At 37.7% G+C, this 21325-nt stretch overlaps 1 protein-coding gene across 1 annotated transcript in view; it reads right to left on the bottom strand.

The window, feature by feature from the left end:
* Positions 1–604: 604 nt before the first annotated feature.
* LOC111871051 (S1 RNA-binding domain-containing protein 1) overlaps positions 605–21325 on the bottom strand; it is a 29173-nt gene continuing 8452 nt past the window's right edge. Inside the window, exons 8-17 of the mRNA XM_023863791.2 lie at positions 19393–19573; positions 16803–16946; positions 13655–13802; positions 11276–11475; positions 9080–9269; positions 8289–8459; positions 7071–7190; positions 4954–5039; positions 3427–3597; positions 605–1464 (exon numbers count right to left, since the gene is read on the bottom strand). Of these exons, the coding sequence (XP_023719559.1) occupies positions 1280–1464; positions 3427–3597; positions 4954–5039; positions 7071–7190; positions 8289–8459; positions 9080–9269; positions 11276–11475; positions 13655–13802; positions 16803–16946; positions 19393–19573 (1596 nt within the window). The 3' untranslated portion in view covers positions 605–1279. The remainder of the gene's footprint in view (positions 1465–3426; positions 3598–4953; positions 5040–7070; positions 7191–8288; positions 8460–9079; positions 9270–11275; positions 11476–13654; positions 13803–16802; positions 16947–19392; positions 19574–21325) is intronic.

Raw genomic sequence — 21325 nt, 5'->3', positions numbered from 1 at the left:
ACACAAAATCACTTCAAAACTGGGGACTGCCACCAATCCCTCATACAACTGGCCAGACATAACAGAGTTCAGCTGATATGGGTGCCAGGTCATTAGAGTATTGCAGGGAATGAAATGTCAGATCAGCTGGAAACAACAGGATCTGAACGGCCGTTCATAGGACCTGAACCAGCTTGCGCCATCTCAATTGGAGTTGCCAAGAAAGCAATCAGGGACTGGACTAACAGAAATCACAAAAAACACTGGGATTCGACAACTGGACTCAAACAGGCAAAAGGATTTATATCAGGACCCTCTGCCAAAAAAAAAAACAAGGGATACATTAAAATTAAAAAGAAAACAATTAAGATGGGTGGTAGGATTCCTTACTTGACACTGCCACCTAAAAGGACACCTTTTCAAAGTGGGACTGACAGACAACCCAACTTGTGAGAGGTCCTTACAAGATGCAGCGGCCACACACACCTTATGTGACTGTGAGGCTGTAGCTTATTTAAGATATCGCCACCTGGGTCAGTTCTTCATGGAATCAAGTGACTTTTATGATGCCCCCGTAAACAAAGTCCTACATTTCATTCGAAGTGTAGGATTAATAAAGGGTTAATCCAAAGGGGAAGCACAATAGACCATTGAAGGTCGCAGTGCTAGGGCCAGTTTTATGGCTCACCCCTCATACTCAAGGCGATGTTATATGGATGCCTATGGTATTTTATTATGTGGCCTGGTGTTCAGAAAATGTTCTTCAATTGATCTGTTGCTAACTATTAATATTACATTTGTTTTTAAAATTCAATTTATAACATATTTTCCATACTCATTTACATTCTCTGTACTTAAGTTTTTTATTTTTGATGAACTCATATATTTGTAAATCATTTGTCTATAATTAATTTTTGTGTTTACTGAGAACTGCTGACCAGCTGCTTAGTTGTTGTACAAAAGCTTACACATTCTACTACCAACAGCTCAGGTATTCAGTGTAATTATACAACTGATTTATAAGTTGGTCATTAATGTTACAGTTTTTGCATTCTTTGCCTCTTGTTATCTATAAAACAAGACTTAGAACTGATAATCAATTTATTATTAAAATGTATGACTTATTCTACATCAAACAGGCTTTCCTACTATGGAGTTGTAGAATGCAAATTTGAAAAGCAAATGCAATTCTGTTTTCAGATCACCTTGTCACTGATTTATTCTCAGTATTCTTTGTTGTTTCTTTCTTTTGACTTGTACTGTACAAGTGAGGAGAGTTACATTTACAAACTGAAACATGTCAGAGAGCTCGCAGAAGACCCAAGGATATCCTGCGACGAATAATATCAAGAGAAAAAACCTTCACTTCAATTCTGTCTCCAAGTCGCAGCCTAGTGTTACGAAGTCGGCTTTGTGGAATCAGACCATCAATGCCCACTCCAATATCTACAAAGGCACCGAAGTGTGTTACATTTCGTACACGACCTGTAAAAATTGCAGAGTCTGTCATTTGATATTTGAACATAATAAACACAATACACAACCCAGAATCACACAGTTACGCCTTTGCCTCATAAGTTTTTATAAAGCACACTCAAATTTATTTACTGAGTTCTTTTCACATAATTATATAAATAAAAAAAACAGTTATTATTTCACTTCATATCTCATTCTAACTATCTACAGAGAAGCCCTGTAAAGCGCTTTTAGCATACATCCTGCCACAAGATGGCAAAAGATGATGAGGTCTGTGGTCTCGGAAACATTCTGTACTACCCACTGACAGTCAGTAATGATTCCAGTTCTTTGTCAAAGATGGCAGACCATATGCGATGAGTCACCAATTATACAGAACAGAAAAAAAGAAATCAATAAATAGGCAAAAGTTAAAAACAAGACTATCCTCAGTAAGAACACAGTACATAGCAGACAATGGATTGCTTTTATAAGAAAAAATTACTTGGCATGGAAGGAAAGGCATGTGTTCCATCAGGGCAAAGAAATTGAAATATAGAAAAAAAAAATACTTCATTCACAACAGTAAAATTCTTCAATACAGTGATAAAAGACGGTCTTCTCTCTAGACAAAGAAAACATAGTGATCATCAAAATAAGGGAGAAGAAATTCAAGAAAAAAAAATACTGGACATCCTCACTTTCTCCACACTAAATGTTCTGGGGTAACACGCACTAATATATTTTTGCCTTTGTATATCTATGACAGTTTTTACAGCTCTCTGTAGGGAAATGCAGCCTTAACATTGCAACTAGAGTTTTCATGATGCCACCTTTGAATTTAGCTGCAACAAATACAAACTGAATTCCTATCAGATTAAAAAAGGAATGTAATTTACTCTAGCCATAAAATGGTGCCTTGTTGTTAAATTACGCAGTGTCCTTCCTTAAGCCTTTTCTTAAAAATATTATGAATTTCCCTTCTTCTTAAGCTTATCCCTGTTGTACAACACACAAAAAATTTCTTCAGTATTACTGCAATGGCCACATTGTGCTGCAGTAATCATCAGTCTATTGCAGCCATTGCTGCAGTGGCTGTGTGCTGCAAGCAAATGTTGAACTAATAACAAAGGTACGCTGCTTACGTCTTGATTGTAAAATACAGGGTTACTACAAATGATTCATTCCATTTCAAAACATTTATTTTCCAAAGTATTACATATACAAATATGATTGATATATGAAAAGAACCGCAAACTCATCAAGTTTGCACCATGATACACCAGTTGGCAGCATGAGTTCAGTGCTTCAGAAAATGGCGACGAAGCTGGAAAAGAGTTTCTGTGTGCTGGAATATGCGAGATGTTCGTCTGCTATTGCAGTGCAACGTGCATTCAGAGCACCCCATAGAAATGAACCACCATGTAAACAGAGCATTCTGCGGTGGTATCAGCAGTTTAAGGGTACTGGTTGTGTAAACGGAAAAGCACAGGGCGACCAATATAGTGTTCAAAATGGAATGAATCATTTGTAGTAACCCTGTATAATGTCAGCAAAATAAATAACCATACAAAAATACTACAGGGGACTAATTCCAGCTCTGAGGTATATATGTAGAAAATATATTCCTATCACAACTGGCCGAAGAAAGTTTTGCCTTATTTCCTTTTCAGTGAAAAAGAAATTCAACTTTTGGTGACAAACAAATTCAATAAACCAAAATGTATTCAGTATACCGAAAATTCATGCACCCCTAGCTTCCTGGAGTCTTATCTTCCTTCCCATATTTTGAGCATTTTAAATGATGTATCAAAATAAATAATCAGTAAACTGTCATCATAAAAAGAAGTTAACTTGTCACTGAAATCCTTGAGCATATAGTTATCTGTTTTCCCACACTTCTGTCATTCCCTGTTTCCTTTCCAATTTCATCTACATTAATAAAGTTTACCCTAAAAGATATTTTGGAGAAACAGGAAATAAATATATTACCAGTGAGTACTGCTCCAGCATGAATATCTTCTAGAGATGAGATACTTCTGCGGAAAAGGGGCTTCTGGAACTCTGATCGCAAGTCGTGTTCAGGTGTCACTTTTAGTCCTTCAGTAATAAGTTTCATCTGAGCTTCTGGCACATCAAATTCTTCTGCTAACTCTTTTAAACCTGATGGGCATATACTTAAAACAGAATTGAAATTTACATAACACATTTCTAAAATAATTTATCAACAACAATGAAACAACTACGCCCACAGTGAAATTCCTATACACATGTTAAACACTTCGATAAAATGCATTTGTATACAAAGTCCCAGACTAACGTTTCTCAAGTTGTGGTGCTTGCGCCAGCACTGGTTTTTAAGATCATTTAATAGGCTGGGCAGAATACTGATTATTTTTACACACTAAGTTTGTAAGGTTAAAGTAAAGCTATCCCTGTAACAGGCTGTGAAGGCCCATAGGGTTGTGAGATGTAGAGGCTCCCACATTTTCTCTAGACAATTGGCTCACAGATGGTGGTAAGGTTGTCAGCCCTATGCACCGGCCACCCAATAACCCCCAGGAATATTCCTGGTACTCATTTCTGTTAGAGGCTGAGTTGACCTCAGGGTCATTGTGCAGCTGGAAGGATTAGGTCAACTGAAAAGAAAACCACTGCATCGGGACTCGAACCTGTAACCTTCCAGCTTGTAGCATAGTGCCTCCACCAACTACGCTACCGCATGCCCCATTCAGTTCATAGAAAATAATATTTAACTTCATAACCTTTTTGCTGAAATGAAAGAAATACAAGAGTTCTGATAACCTTATTTTGTGATATAGAGGCAATTCAGAATAGGTCATCCATTTGAATCACTGCATCCAGTGACATACACATATTTTCCAAATGCATCCTTTGTGATTTTTTATACCCCACTAGCCTTGATATTAATCACACTAGAGAAACACTGTATTCTTCACTATCTATAGTCAGACATACCTTCTTCATTATGGGCTCAGATGAGGTACCAACCACCCACAAATTTAAAATTATTATATCTGTATTTATATACCTATTCTTGATCCATTTATAGATTACTTAAATATAGTGTTTTCAATTCTTGAGTACAGCAACTGGCAGCTTCTCAAGGACTCAGCTGCACTTAGTCAGTCAGTCTTTTAGTTAAGTTTCAACCGTAAAACATCGAATAAAATAGAAAGATGATCATGAATATCGAATAAATAGGGATTTGGAACAAAGCAGTAATAAATTATTTAAAGGGGCTATTACAGTGTTCACCTGCACTGAAAAAAAAATCATGAAAAATTCAATAAGATATGGCTAAATAACTCTGATGTAACTGCTGTGAAGCTGTGAAGCACACTAATGTGGACCTTTGGCCTGGAATATCTAGTAAGTCTTACACCAATCTACATTTCTAAACAGTTACAAATAATGAAGTTTATTCTAAGTTTTACCACAATACCAGACACGAGAAAAGAAAGACCCTTCAATGGCACATGGTTGAGACCAACTTACCTGCTGTTGTTACTGTGATGCTTATCTTACTGACGAAGTCTGGTTTCCCCAAATCCTCCACCTTAGCACCACATTTAGCAATGAACCTAATAACAACGAAATATGTAGCCATAAACTGAATGTACGTATATGCTATACAATAAACATACATACAGACACACACACACACACACACATGATGATTTCATGATGATAACCACATGAAAAAACTCATTTTGCGTAGCGTGCAGTATAGGACTCTCAAATTCCATCTTCTCAGATATTCAAGATTAAAAATACACAAGAAGTCCTCTAACATTTACAATTCTTTATTAGAGTCCGTCACACCACAACAATACAATGGTCAACGCTAAAATTAGCTTAGCTACAGGTTTCGGCTATTAAAGCCATTATCAACCCTGATTGCATTGTTGTGTTGCAATGGACTCTAATAAAGAATTGTATATAATAACACAACAGGATGCATGAAATGAAAAAAAAAATCCTCTAACATTGCTAAGCTAGGGAAGCAACAAAATAGTTATTTCTGTGTTTTAGTATTCCATTGTCTGTCTATGCTTTTGATCCAGGACATCAAAGTAAAAATCATGTGGAAATGCAGATTTCATTTGGTAAGCAGCATGAGTCCATATTTTGGTGAAATTGAGTCAAATATATTTTATGAGAATACACACAAAATGGGATGACTCTGGCATCCCAGTCCGCCAGTTTGTTTAGGTGATCCATTCAAAAGTGACAGCCCAAATTGTTTTAGCCTATGGAGCATTACATATATATATTGTAACATGTTGCGCGACTGAGAACCCCCCTCCTCTCCACGGTAACGTAGNCCAAATTTTGAAAAGCAGTGAAGGAGAGGCCTATTAAAACAGCCTTCCTTAACATCGAAGTTACTCCAAAAGTGTGCTTTAATTTCTCCAACTTCAGAAGTTTTTTGCGCTTCCTGTAAATTTTATTTGCTTGAAATCATGTCCTTCACCATATGAGCTCTTTGACTGCTTTGATCCTCTGTCAGGCATTCAAACCTTCATTATTAAAAAAATATACTAAACTTAAGATTATGGTTTTATGGGATGTGACACCATATACTTTGGTGGACAGGTGCCAACATTTTGATGGGAACTGTTACCTCCACCTTCTTCTACCCTGAAGGAAGACCAACAGATTCCTCTAAAATGTCTCTACCTATCTATGAAATTACATGGTGTCACATCCCAGAAGAATGTGATGTTGGCATTCACTGCCAAATGTCAAATCTCATATACTAACCTTAACATTTACAAAACTTTGACAAGATGTATTGACATATGAAAGTGAAGACCAAAGGATTATACAAACACACAAAATGAGCTCATCAACACTGAAAATAAAACTGACTCCTAGATCATAAATCGAATGACATTTCAGAAGAAATGAAAATTCAATCAATCAATCATCACAGCACGAGGAGTGACATGTGGGTGGACAAGATGTCATGATGCATAGCTCAGCAATTGTTGCGCCACTTGCCTGGACGTTTTCCTTCAGCCACCTCAGAATATCACAATAGAAGTTTCTATTCACAGACTGCCTTGGTGGAACAAATTCCTTATGCAAGATGCCTTCAGTGTAAAAAAAAAAAAAAAATCAACAGGGAACTGACATTGTTTCACACTTGCTGTGCTTTCTTTGGCAGCTGTGAATTCAGCGTCTTCCGCTGAGATGATTGCTGCTTTCTCTCAAGGTCACATCCATAAATCCAAGATTCATCCCCAGTAATGATGGTTGGAGATATGTATTGCACATAGGTGTCATAAAGAAATACACGTTGCTCTAAAATATAGCAAATCATGTCATACCACACTGCTGACTAACTGTTAACTGGGAACAAATGGTTCATGGCGCTGAAAACTCCTGCCAACTGCTGATAAATTTTAAACAAACGCCCATGCATGAATATAATACCACGTAGAGGTCTACAAGTTAATTATCTGTCTCCATTCAAAACACTATCGGTTGTCAAGCATGCTGACTCATTGGCAAAATTCACATGCACCTCATTCCTGGGTGGTGCCCTGGTTATAGTGAAGGCCAGAGCTGTGAACTTGTCAATAGATTTAAAAAAGACCCTGTATTACCTTAATGCTACAGAATAGGATTCAGGATGAATCCATGTTCTGTCCAGAGGATTTTCTGTGTCATCAATAGACAACTTCTGTTTCTTACGCTGACTGCTATTTTCAGCTGAATTTGTATTCCTGAAACAAAATACATATATTTTCAGTCACATTCATCATTTGCCCAATCAGTGATTGAGACTAGCTCTTTCTAACGGGCCCAACTAAGTAGGTTTATCCTTCCTTACCCACCTGAAGATGGAGACAGATCCAGTCTCCGAAACATTGTGGTCTTTTGTCTTTTACATGCCAGACGAAGGATGAAGTCCAAAACAAGCCAAAAGAAGCATTATCTTTGTACTAATATTACACTGAACCTTTAGTGTTCAGATTAAGAGGATGTTCATTATCACACTTCAAAATGGAAATTATGCAGGTAAATTAAAATAATCTGTTACACATTTGTGCTACATAAAGCCATATTTTTTTTTAGAGTGGCCAGACAGGCATCTCGTACATCTGGAAAATGGTTGTTGAATCAATTATCTATTTGGCATGGAAAGTGGGCGGGAAGGTATGGTTGTTGTAATCACATGGCCACGTGAACATTAAGGACTACATCCTCCAACATAAAGCAACATGTTTGTCATGGAAATCAGTGGATTCCACTGCGATGATATTCTATCATGTGTGGTCCAGCTACATAAATGTCTGTGGGTCTAGCCCAAACACTGACATATTTCTTGAAATGAAGAGTGTCAAGCAGCACAAGGATTCTCCATTGCCCTTTCATGTATGCTGTGAATGTTCCTTCATCAGTCCAGAATACAAGGCACCAAAAGTCAGGTTCATCTACAATTCCATGTACAAGCCAATGACGGAACTGGAAGTGAAGACTATTATTTGCTGGTTGCAGTCCTTGTACAAGTTGTACATGAAAAGATAAAAACAGTTCCTATCTAGAATGTACATCAAACAATATTCTTGAGAGAGATCTGTTTCATATGCAACATGACAAGCACTAGACGATGGATCAGGATGTATATCAGCTAACATTTTCTTCTCATTCTGCACTCTGCATCTGCTCCAGCCAACATGTGCTATCATTTTGAAACACCTCTAAAATAGCAATGAATTAGACAAGAGTGTGTTTACATTTTCTACTCCAAATTATCTCTTCATCAACCTCCTAATGTCTGGTCACAGGTTTATGAATTGCCCCATATAAAGATTACTCACTTCTTCTGAGCTGTCTCTGGAATTATTCTAATGAAACCAGCACACTGCTCAAATGTTTTTGGTCCAATGCCTTTCACTTGTTTCAACTGCTGCCGATTAATGAATGGCCCATTGTTCGAACGCCATTCAATTATCTTTTCAGCTCTTGAAGAATTCAGGCCTGCTACTCTCCTGAAAACAAAATACATAAAAGATGTACCAATATTTCTAATTTTTATAAACGCCAGTAATAACGTTGCTCTTCACATTCACATAGTTTCCAAAATTAAGTTTCCTTTAGGACCTACAGGGTAAGTTTTAATTACATAACTTAAATATAAGCACCACGTTCTAAATTTTTAGGCAAGAAGAAACATTCATACATACATATATATAGTTGCAGCTGTTTTGTTAGCAAGATATGTCAACACTGCATATAGTAACTATGAGGCAGCATTGCAAGTTGGATAAAGCAATCACACAGTCATACAAGGTTGATGTTCTGCTGTTGCGGTGTTCACTAAAGTAGATGCACACGATGAATGGCACAAAATGCAGAGTATTCACTCAACAAACTGACAAATATGATATTACTGTATGGAGGAGCAAAGTGTAACAGTGCAGCCAACTTCCAAATAAAGTAGTGTATTTGAACTCTTCTATACATTCAAAGGATTTAGTAATTATTTATATTACAATTTGGCCCAGCATTCTGGTGATAAAACAAAAAACATATACCAACCTTCTTATTAATGTCTAACAACTTCTGCGTTTTTCTTTACAGTGTTAAACAAATTACATCTTGAAATTACCTGAGTAAGCAATGAGAAGCTATATTTACATCGACACCCACAAAGCTGACACACTCTACTACAACTTCATCAAGTGCACAACTCAGCTCCTTCTCAGGCACATCATGTTGGTACATGCCCACACCCAAATGCTTTGGCTCTACTTTCACTAATTCACCAAGAGGGTCCTGCAATCTTCGTGCCAAGGAAACTGCAATCATAACAATAACTAGAAACAATGTTGAACAATAAGAAACTCTTCCATGATTTTTCTGCTAACCACATTACCTTTCCAGGCAGATCTTGCATTGCACAAATATTATCAGTAGGTACTGAGTTTACAGCTCTCTGACAGTGGTGTGGCTTCAAACTACAATTCTGGACTCTATTCATCATCCAAGTTTGTCCTATATCTGGATGATGCATTCGTCCTATGGCCACATGATCTGAAGGAAATGTAGGAAGTTTTTTAACATGACAGTTGTCTCAGTCCCCTGGTAAAATTTAAATATACTACTCCATAAAGTGAATCTGGTAACACATTTCCGCAAGTTGCTTGCCGAAAGCTTGGGATGTTAAGAAAACAGGAGGGAACTTCATGAGTAATTCTGAAGTTCCCACCTGTTTTCTATATAATCCCAGATTTTCCATAAGTGACTTTGCTTCCTGTTTTCCACACAACCCTGGGTTTCCAGCAGGTGGCTTTCTCTACATCTTGCTTATTTCTTGCTTGGCATATTCTTCAGCCTTGAAAACGGAGGTGAGATGTTATTCAGAAATGTTCGTTTTCAGAGGACTACTTGGCATTATATCCCAGAAGATAGCACTCTTCATTTGAATGACTATCACGAAATTTGGTATGGATATTATACCATTGTACACCACCTCAACCCCATATATTTTAATTTCCCATAATCAATAATAACAACAGTGTGGACGAACAAACTTGTAACGAGGGCACAACATTTGTGATACCTACACAATCTAGGATCCTTAAATCATGGACAGACCTGCAAAAAAATATGCTATATTTGATGAGGTAACCATTTTGTAAATTGCAAAACAACAGAATAGTTGCTGCATGAAATCTACATTTGGCTTATGGTTTGATGGCTATTACTAATGCATTCTGGGAGGGAGGAATTTGAAATCTACAGATCATAAACATTCTTACAAATTCTGCAAAAAAAAAAAAAAAGAATATTATTTATCAGTCAACATAACAACAGTATGATGATTTTTTGAGGTTACGTCCAACAAATTTCATGTAAACAAAATCTGTAACTCAGTACTAATATTTCCAAAAAAAATACAACAATTATGATGGCAATAATAACAACTGTTGTTGTCATTGTTCAATTCCTTTGTGTGCTTGCCAGTATCAAGGAGCCTTTAACAGACAAGCACTATAAATTTACACAAAACCAAAAATTAAACTAAAGACTAAAACAAGAAAATTAAAATAACACATTAAGGGAAGCAATTAACTAAACAGAATCAAGAAAGAGACCCTATCCTGAGGTGGGAAATATGTATATCAGAAGCATGTAAGAACCATCAGATGCTCTTTGCAGCTGTGGAGTACATTGCTCAAGCGCCAATTCCTGAAGCAGTGCTCACAACAAAAGTGGAAAGTCCCTAATATCCTCTGCATTCATGAAGATCAGCAGCATCCTAATAGAATGCTAGCTGGTGCTGTCCTTGAAAATTTTATCAAGAAATAAAGTATCAAGATATTGCCTCCAATAGTGTTTTATAAAGTTTAAATAATTAAAAACTGAATCATTATTACAAAGAAAATCAGACACTTTATTGTTCAGATCAACTGGAACATAAAATTGTAACCTTTCTATTTTCTCTTATGCATAGTTTCACTATAGTGAAGAGAAAAACTGCATGCAAAAAAACAGATAAATCCTAGCAAATTTAATGCATTAGAACATATGTAGTCAACATGATGGTGAAAACGCAGTTTACTATCTAAAACCAAGACTTTTTATACGACCAAATGATAATCTTTGACAGTCAAAAAGCTTCTTTCATTCTACCCAAATTACATTACAAGGAATGCATTTTATAGACACAAACATTTATATTACATTACATACATCATTGGCATTACAGAAACACAGGATATTGAGCAACTGAAGCAGAAGCAGCTGTAGTAATAATAAAAATACAACAAAATTTGAAAATCTTAATTGACAATGCGAGTACCTGCGCTGATGACATTTGGATCTGTGTCTGGAAATTCCTTCTGTGCTACAGGACTACAAGAGTAGATACTCGCTCCTTGTTCACTCACAATAGTGAACTGCACATCCAGAGGATAAAACCAACCATTCTTAATCAGATCACTTAGGTATGCTTCTGTTTCACGACATGCTGTACCATTACCCAAAGCAATCAATTTGCAACTGTGAAAAAACATCATCATTGAAGTATGCTGTCTCCTGGGATGTGGCACTATTTAGATCTTGTGTGAACTGACATTTCAGAGGAACATATCCCCTACATCTTCAGGGTAGAAAAATCTGTGACCAGGTGGGTGCATGTCGGTTCAAACAAGATTTACACGGCGCCACATCCCAGAAGACAGCATTCTTCACAGTCATCACTGTGAAAATCTAAAATCTTACATAAGATCATCATTACTGATGAGACCTTCTTGGTCCCTCAAAAATTCTCTTCAAATCATGTTATTCTGTCAATTATACAGATCAACTACAAGTATGAAGCATTAACCAGAAAAACATGAACAGTCAAACATTATTTTAAATTAATTCAAGAACTATTTATTCTAACGTCATGATACATTGTGACAAACAGCCTGTAATCTTTGGTTAAGTATTTTACTCACAGCTGTTCAAATTTTCCTCTCTCTTATGTCATACTTAAACCCTTACTTCTCACTTTAGTCTCTCTACACATGAGAGTGTCAGGTCAAGATCTACATACTCCTTCACCCCCTTTCTCCTCAATCACATTTTTTGCTGCACAAACAATGGGTCACTCTGAAAGCCTGGTTTAAGATTGTCCAATAATAACCACTCACTGAGGTTCTCTTCATCAAACATCGTGCAACTCACTCTAGTAACTTCGTAAAGTAACACTCTGAATGTTCCTCACTTCCTCATAAGTGAAACCTATGAGAGACATCCATTTCTGCCCCTCATATAAAACTTCTTCCATGATCAAACCTCAGCTGCCTCCTTCACAGAATTCTAAGCCTGACAAATGCAGAAACCTGCACCTTTTAGCATTTCTTTTATAAATGACATCACAGTGCCATCTTCATGGACAAGAGTCTTGATATGGCTCACCCAGCACTGTCATTTCACTGATGCTAGTATGCATTGACAAATTGGTTCGACAAAAGCTGTAATATTGGACAGGTAAACATGTTGCCAAAAATGAGGTAATTTTGTTTTATTCAGTGCCTATTTAATGAGACTGTCAGTATCTCAGATCATACAGCATCGAATGGTAGTGAATGGTAAGCGAATAATAGGGACTGGTCATGGTCTAGCCGGAGGTACTATTACAGCATTTGCCTGGCGAGCCTGATGAGAGCCATAAGAACCTCAATCTGGAGAGATGTCCCAGCCAAGGTTCATTATTGTTAAATAATTAATTAATTAATTACTGTTATATTCATAAATCAAAAAAAGGAAGGGCAAAATCATGACATAAAGATAGGAAACAGATGTTTTGAAAATGTGGCACAGTTCAGATATTTGGGAACGATAACAGACCGAAACCTGATTCAGGAGGAAATTAAGAGGCGCCTGAACTCGGGTAATGCTTGCTATCATTCAGTCCAGAACCTCTTGTCTTCTCGTCTGTTGTCAAGAAAAATAAAAGTGACAGGAGGTTGGAGAAAAATGCATAATGAGGAGCTTCGTAACTTGTACTCTTCTCCAAGTATAATTAGAATGATCAAGTCAAGGCAGATGAAGTGGGCAGGTCATGTTGCACGAATGGAGGAGATGAGGAATGCAGATAGGATATTGATGGGAAAGCCAGAAGGAAAAAGACCACAGGGAAGACCAAGGCGTAGGTGGGTGGACAATATTACAATGGATCTTAGAGAGATAGGATGGGATGGGATGGATTGGATAGATCTGGCTCAGGATAGGGACCAGTGGAGGGCTCTTGTGAACACGGTGATGAAATGCTGGGAAATTCTTGAGTAGCTGCAGAATTGGCCGCTCCTCAAGAAGGGCTCAGCTCCATGTGTGAGTGAGTGAGTGAGTATATTCATAAATTACTTAATTTAAAAAATTCAATTCTAGTGTCAAATCCTTTTTCAACATGGCCAGAAAGGGGGGGGGGAAGACAGATTTCGTTCAGAAGACAGGGTAGTTTGCATGACACTACAAAACAAAAGCAGTTATCTGAAAATTCTCAAAGTCTGAGACAAAAAAATAAAATATATACATTTATATTGAAATCAAGCTCAATATTTCTTCTCTTGAGACAAGGCCAAAAACTAGAGACCCACATAAACTTAATATTTATTTCTGGTTGCTGAAAATCATATTGTCATTGTATTCTGAAAAGAAGAAAATAAAGCTCAGTAAGAACCTAACTTACTTGTATTTTACAAGCAGCTCCTTAAGTTTACACGCACTGGAATCTGAATCAGGGTTTATCTGCCTGCCAAATGGTGGATAAATGACATCAGTTGCCAGTAAACTGCCAGTGTGTGAGGTAATGCCTAACTTACAACCATTTCGAAAACCTGAAATTGAAATAAGTACAGAAAATGTAAAATCCATGAAATAGCAATGTCATACTTTTCTCAGATCATTTTCTATCTTGAAGAAAGCAGTCTTATGGGATGTGGCACCGTGTAGATGTTGTGTTAACCGACGTTTCGGAGGAACGTATCACCTCCATCTTCAGAGTAGAAGAAAATATAAGAAAATCTGCAAGTGAAGAGATGGAGGCGATACGTCCCTCCAAAACGTTGGTTAACACCACATCTACATGGTGCCGCATCCCAGAAGACTGCTTTCTTCATAGTCACCGCCATGAAAACCTCAAATCTTACATTTACTATCTTGTCCAGTTCAAAACCAGTCTATTAATTTTATGCCTCAATAATATTAACACAGCCACCACAAGCCAAGAAGCACAAGTGTGCCCAAATACAGAAATATACACATAGTCATATTCACATTTTTCTCAGCTAACTGTTGTCAACTTGCTTTTCATTACATCAATCTTTAAACATCAGTTCCTTCAAGTTCAACAATTTCTTTTGTTTCATTTTTTTGAACATTTAACCATAATAGTTTGATAACATTTTGCAGGATGTGTGTTCTTTATACTGACATCAGGGTTACTAAATATTCACCACCTGCAATTTCTGCCACTCATTGAGTTTAATAACATTGCACAAAACTTGCATTCCAGTCTGTCTCTGAATCCATAAAAATGACAAAACTTCACACAGAACTGGTGTAAGTTGTTCTGTTGCTCCACATTCAGATGTCTGTCTCAGGAGACAATGTAGTCTCTTACTGCTTCAGAGCTCTGTCAGTTCTACATGTTTTATCATCATGATCTTAACAAGCAAATCATAACTGTGACACATCATTCGCTTTCACAGTAGTACCTCTTCAACTTGCCATTCTCATACCATGACACAGCCTGAAATCTGACACAGACAAACTAAATGCTTAATACAGATTACAAACATCTACTCTATACATATATAAATATATATATCATCACATATTATTCATTACACGCAGGGTTTGGGACCACAATTGTATTTATTGAACACTTGACTTGCAACTCCTAATAATTATAACACTCTTACTAATCTACACACACTACAAATCATTATAGCACACATTAAGTCATCTCAGTTTGTTCTGCCTTCACCAGTTATTGCCTGAGAGCAGCTTCTAACAATACAGATTCCTCTGCTTCCATGCTCAAGGCCAAACACCAACTGTGACAGCTGACTCACAACTCCTGTCAGATCATGACCACTCATGACTAACTTCAAAGCCAAAGTCAAAGTTCTTTATGACTGGTGGTTTACCACCAATCACTTCGTCTTGGCGTCAAGCCCCTTGAGATCCACAACCAGAGATTTTTTTTTTCTTGCAACTGAACTCTTGCGGTAATAGTCCTTACGTAACACCCTCTCTGACAAGAAGATGGGTTTGTCTCTTATGAATATGCTTGGAATTGTGTCAAGTGTAGGTATCACACATATTGCATGTTTTTGAAAATTCTTCCTTTTGCACTGCATACAACAGCTCTGTCTCTACAGGCTTTGCAAAGCAGATCGTGCCTATCTTACGTGTATTCTGCTACAATGGCAGCTTAGTCACTTGAAGAGTCATAAGCCTCTTATATTTCCTATGTCTGGCTTCGCCTTGTCCTATACCGCGAACATGTTCATTCTCATTAATTTGTATGACCTCTGTTTATTGCCTGCATAATTTATTATAAAATTGTATACATACAGAAGGTTGAAAGCCGTGTGCAAATCACGGATTGACATGCACCTTTGAAGATTTCCAGTGGTGCAGAGAGCCTTGTTTTGTAGGTGCTGCAATTATAAGAGGTAGATGTCTGCCACAAATTCCAAGGCAGGGCAAGCATAAATCATTACCAATCTGGTCAGTGCCTTATGGAGATAACTAACTTGTACCACTGGTCCTTGTTATATAGTAGGGGCACAAGCAGCACAGAAAACATTGCTTCCAACAGTTTTCCTATTGTTGCCTGCAAATACATTGCTGTGGGAAAGTGTTTACCGAACCGTTGCCTAACAATGGCCGTCTCTGTTATTCCCCTTTCATGCATCATGCCAGAATACTTAACATTCAAATTCATGACAACTCGCAGTATTGTAACTCTTAAACGAGAAGGTTAAGGAGTACAATGCATGCAGTAACAGGAGCAAAACACAACACAGAACACTATATACAAATGTATATAGGAAGAATGCTCACATAAAAGAGGATTGGCGTAATTCGCGTGTTTGAGTGCGACGTAGGATGAATCCTGAAAAGTTTTATTATTTAGAATTCGGCATATATGACGAATACAGATTTTAGTCATTTTAGAATGAAGACATCATGGCATGCAGTACAATAGTTTAACGTGCATAAAGACACCTGAGGATGGCACATTAGTGCTGAAACATGTAGTGTGGAAGTGAAGAATAAGGTGAAAAAGTGTATACACTGTAAGACGGTTAGCATAAACCATGGACATGAATCAGTGGAACAGGACGTTAAAATATAACGTTAAGGAACTCATCTTCCATTTAGACAAATATGATACCAATCCTTTCTAACACCAGATGTCAGCACGTAAAGCAAAAACAGTTAACAACAAATTCTTGAAGTCTATACTGAAAAGTGGATGCTTGAATGAAGATGCAGAATTGTTCTCCTTTTTATCTCAAAAAATCAAGACTCCCACATGCCTATAATGAGCACAATCTTATGGGTTGCAATGCTACACCTCAGCAGAAGTCAGGCAATGTGTTGGAGGAACACATCACTTCCACATTCAGGGTCAATAAGCCAAGCAAGAAATTAGCACAAACAAAATAACAAGCAGATCATACTCTTCCATAAGTAAATAAATTGCGTAAACAACAACAGTAATACATTCCAGAAAAAAGATAAGACAAAGGTTTTGTGCATTCAACTTATCAGATTCTTTATATTAATTTCTTAAGAGCATGCAGTAAGGAAATAAACTTCACCTGGGTCAATTCCTAGCACAGTGTTGCCCCTAAGAGGAGGTGTAAGCAGCAGTGTCTTGAGATTGGTGGCAAACACTTCAACTGCTGCATGCTCAGCCTTCCGGGTCAATTCAGACCTCACCTGACGCACCAATAGTGGCTGGACTGCCATATAAAAACAACGTATGCAACACATATCGCAACATTTGCCATAGACGCATTCTTTAATGAAGTGATGTCCAGTCACTGCATATTTACTTCCGTAAATGCAATGGTTCTGTCCAGACTGTTTTACCTTTTTTTTTACCTATCTTTTATCCAAGAACCTAAATGTTAAAATATACAAGTCTCATTTTATTGTAATAAGCAATATCAATGTAGAAAAGAATGTAAATCACGTTTTTTCTTCACATAACTCATCTTCTGCTTAATATTATATAGCTATATTTTTCATAACCTCACTTCAATGTGTAAAATTATACCATCAAAAGCAGTCATCACATATTGATGCACCACATCAATTTTTGTCAAAAAAGTGCATATTGTAACATGTTGCGCAATGGAGAAACCCTCCCTACCCAGCAGCACCGTGGCAACTCAGGCCACAGGCGCGTGGCGGTAATGTAGCGCTCCCTCCCACCCCTCCAGGGTGACATAACGTGCAACACTACGTACCCGTAATCAACTTCCTACTGTGACGTGGAACGCAACAGGCACCACTGCGGCTATATAAGGAAACTGCACAGCAGCTACCAGTTAGTTGTACCGTGACAGCCGCCGAGTTGTAAAGTAACAGTCGCCGAGTCGAGTTGTAATGTGACAGTTGCCGAGGGTGTTATCCACAGTTCTCCAGTGAGCAGTTCTACTGTAGCAGTCGGCGACTTCAGTTGTAATGTGGGCAGTCGCCGAGTTGTAACGTAATAGTTGCAGAGTGTGTTATCAACAGTTCTCCAGTCAGCCGACTACTGTTGGAGTATAGCAGCCGTCGCGGAAAGAAGATCTGGACGTGTGTGTAATTGTGTAATTAGGAGCGTGTGATACAGTGATACATAGCTCCCCTACTGTAAACGTGTAGACCACTGAAGACAGAGTGAACTGATTTGCGCATAGGGTTATAAATCGTGAAACCCCGCAACAGTGTTAACAGATTAATGCGATTAGGGTTATAAAGTGTGAAACCCCGCAACTGTGAGATAAGTAATTGTAGCCGTTACTTGTAGATTGTTGAATAAACCAATTAACAATCCGTACGAAACGAAACACGTTACAATATATTATGTGAGTAAATTTGATATATCAATGTAAATTGGAGTGGCATTTTATAAATTTTATTATTGGTGCTTTCAAAGAAAGGAAATAAAAGTCACTGGCAACAAATGAACAGCTGTATTCTTGTTCCATCGGATACTGTTGACAATTAAGTCATTTCCTGAAGTGATCATAATGAGCAGTGTGCACTGTATTCAAAACAAATTTCATTCCAACAGACACACTTTTTAGGCCCACTGGAATTCACTGTTTCATTATGCTACAGAAAGACTGTCTGAGAGCTAAGCCGAAGCATAATTTTATGCTTTGTGTGTTCACTGCATCATTGTCAACCTACCCTGACAGAGCTATGATTCTTACACATTTAATTTCTTACTATGTAGATTCTCAGAAAGTAATAATCTACACAAACTGCAGCATTAGAATTGCTACAGCTGAATTTTGTTCTATACATTTTTACATATTTTGGTATTTTCTATGTATTTCTTGGGATGTTATATAAAACTACATATTTTGTGATATTTTTCTTTACTTGCATTCTAAACTGGAAAACACCTATATTTTTTTGTGTGCATTTTGATACTTTACTAATAGCCTTCTCCACTTTTTTTGCAATGTTGGGGAAATCCAGAGGAAATATCTCATTTTTAAAGCAGAATAAACTGCAGCCCCCAGGTAAGTCCACTCATTAGTGTGACCAGCATGTTTGGGAATTTTTTCTAAGACTCTGAATGGTGTTCCTTTGTATTTCAGTTCAAATCCCCTCCCTGCAAACCAAATATACTCGTCCACTCCTAACAACATGCATTTTTGTCCTGATACCTTTAAAAGTGATTTTAGTTTTGTATAAGCAGTTCAGTGAGTTAAGCTGAAGTCTGCAAGTCGATATCATTATGGCACTGGTAGCATCCTCTTTGGCGTTAAAGTAATATTTATAGGTAAAAACAGACGATTCTTGCACAACCAACAGTAAAACGTTAATATGTCTAGCGTGCAACAAAATTATTTGGTGTTCCATGAAATCACAGTTAGAGCAACATGTACAAAGAGCACTACATACAAAGAACAAGCAACTGAATTCTTCAAAGAAACAAGTGCTCTTAACACAGATGTGTACAGATGTATACAGACGTATGAGATCTCTGATCTCAAGAAACAAATTCTTCAAGGATATCTGCAACTGGATTGTGTCTGCCAACATCCCCTGGTTTAAACTCCAAATGCCCTAACTTTGGTCCTTTTTGGAATAGTATTGCAAACAACACATTCCAGACCAGTCAACACTGCACTTAAAATAATATTTTTTGTTTTAATCAGGACTACTGTACGCTCCTGAACTTACTGAGCCTTGTATACGAATCTCCAATACTCTGGTCTATTATCCTTCGTCGTAATGAATATGATAATCCTCTGCACAGCCAATGTCTGCCACAAAACTTCACCAAATCATGCAGCACTAAGTCTGGTATATTAATCTTCACAGATAACACCTTAAGGCTCTCCCCCCGATTCACAGCAAGTACCTATATGCAAATATAAGATCATATACATACAGCCTTTATATTCTGTAATGAGACAGAATGTAAAAACAGAAAGAGTAGGTACCTGAATATGGGTACTCATGCATGAGCACACCCACAGAGAGGAGACATACCAAAAACTCTTACGGATGTTCCAATGTACAATAAACCCAGACTTGCAACATTAATACAGTGACACCTCAGAACTCAAATCTGATATCATACCCTAGAAATATATCTGACATCCTGTATTCAAGATCTCTAAGCATTCTTAGTCTACTTTCTTGGGCTTATTTTCAACTGACATTCAGTTCCAAAATAAGACTTATCAACACCCATGCCTGCAACTGTGTTTACCAGGATTATCTGAACATTTACTGTACTTTTACTAAATAAATATAACTGTATATACATATTAGCCGGTCACAGTAGCCGAGTGGTCTAAGGCGTGCACTGTCTTCGCTCGCTTGGAAGCCGGGATCGTGGGTTCGAATCCCACTCAGGGCATGGATGTTTGTGTGCGTTTTTCTGTGTTTGTGTACAGGTAGAGGCCTTGCGATGAGCTGATCACCCACCCAAGGAGTCCTACCGAATGTGTAAGATCTAGAAAAACCGAAGTGAACAGAGACGTTAATGGAGGTAGGCCTAGGCCCACTGGGGCTGTAGTGCCAAAGAAAAAAAAATACATATTAACCTGAGTCTTGAAAAGAAAAATAGTGATAGTGATGCTCATGAAAAGCAAAGAAGTATAAATTAAAGGCAAAACTTGATATTATCAAACGTGCAGACAATGGTGAATCATTAGGGGCCAGAGTGCCATCATCATGCTAGTATCAGTCAATGGTGCCAACAACTTATAGAGCGTGCATATCTTTTTCCATAGTCCTAGAACATACCTTAATTTACATCACATAAGTCTGTAGGAAACTGATATTCAGTTTTGGATAATTCAACTTAACAATGCTATTTTCTCAAATACATTAGGACCACAAGTCAGGATTATCCTGTATTCACACAAACATTATTTGAAAGAAAACAGGAGACTACTGAAAGCATTCTCAATAATAAGGGGTCACATCTGTGACAAGTGAATCTCCACAAAATTAATAAGTACTACATGTTACAATACATTTTAAAAACTGATTCAGTTATTTAAATGGGAAGTTTGGCAGGAATTATAACAAAGCATGTCACACTGAACTGCGCCTTCTTAATTTATTTAATATTTTCTCAGTTGCAAAGTGTCAAATGGAAGGATGATCATGAATGGTGAAATGTGAAAGATTTAAAAGCAACCTATCATAGCCCATTTTGAGGTGCCACTTGGCAAGTACATGCAGCACTATACCTATACACTATACCTGGCCATTCAGCCATGATTAGAATTGGAGTCATATAAAATATCATGGGGGACAAAGGCTAGTAATGGCTCTGGTGGGGTGTACAGATGCCAGTAGGTGTACACCATGAAGTACGAGAATGCCATCTGTTAAGCAGGGCTCTGCTGCCAAATCCTAGCTCCCTTGCCTCATTTTGTGGCCCCTGGGCAACACATTCTGGGGTGAGAGCACAGATGTGGCAGAAAGAGCGGGTTGAAAGGTGAGTGTCTGGCGCCTTCAAACAGGACTCTCTGGCTAAAAGAAGGTAAACCCCTACAGAAAAAGATGGTGGGGGGGCTCTTTAAGAATGGCAAGTCAACCGCCCTAAGGGAGTACACCCTGACAGACAAACCTTGGTCCTCCTAAGTTAAGGGGG

The sequence above is a fragment of the Cryptotermes secundus genome, unplaced genomic scaffold, assembly GCF_002891405.2.
Source record: "Cryptotermes secundus unplaced genomic scaffold, Csec_1.0 scaffold73, whole genome shotgun sequence".
Lineage (NCBI taxonomy): Eukaryota > Metazoa > Arthropoda > Insecta > Blattodea > Kalotermitidae > Cryptotermes > Cryptotermes secundus.
This window is presented reverse-complemented; position numbering and strand designations above follow the sequence as displayed.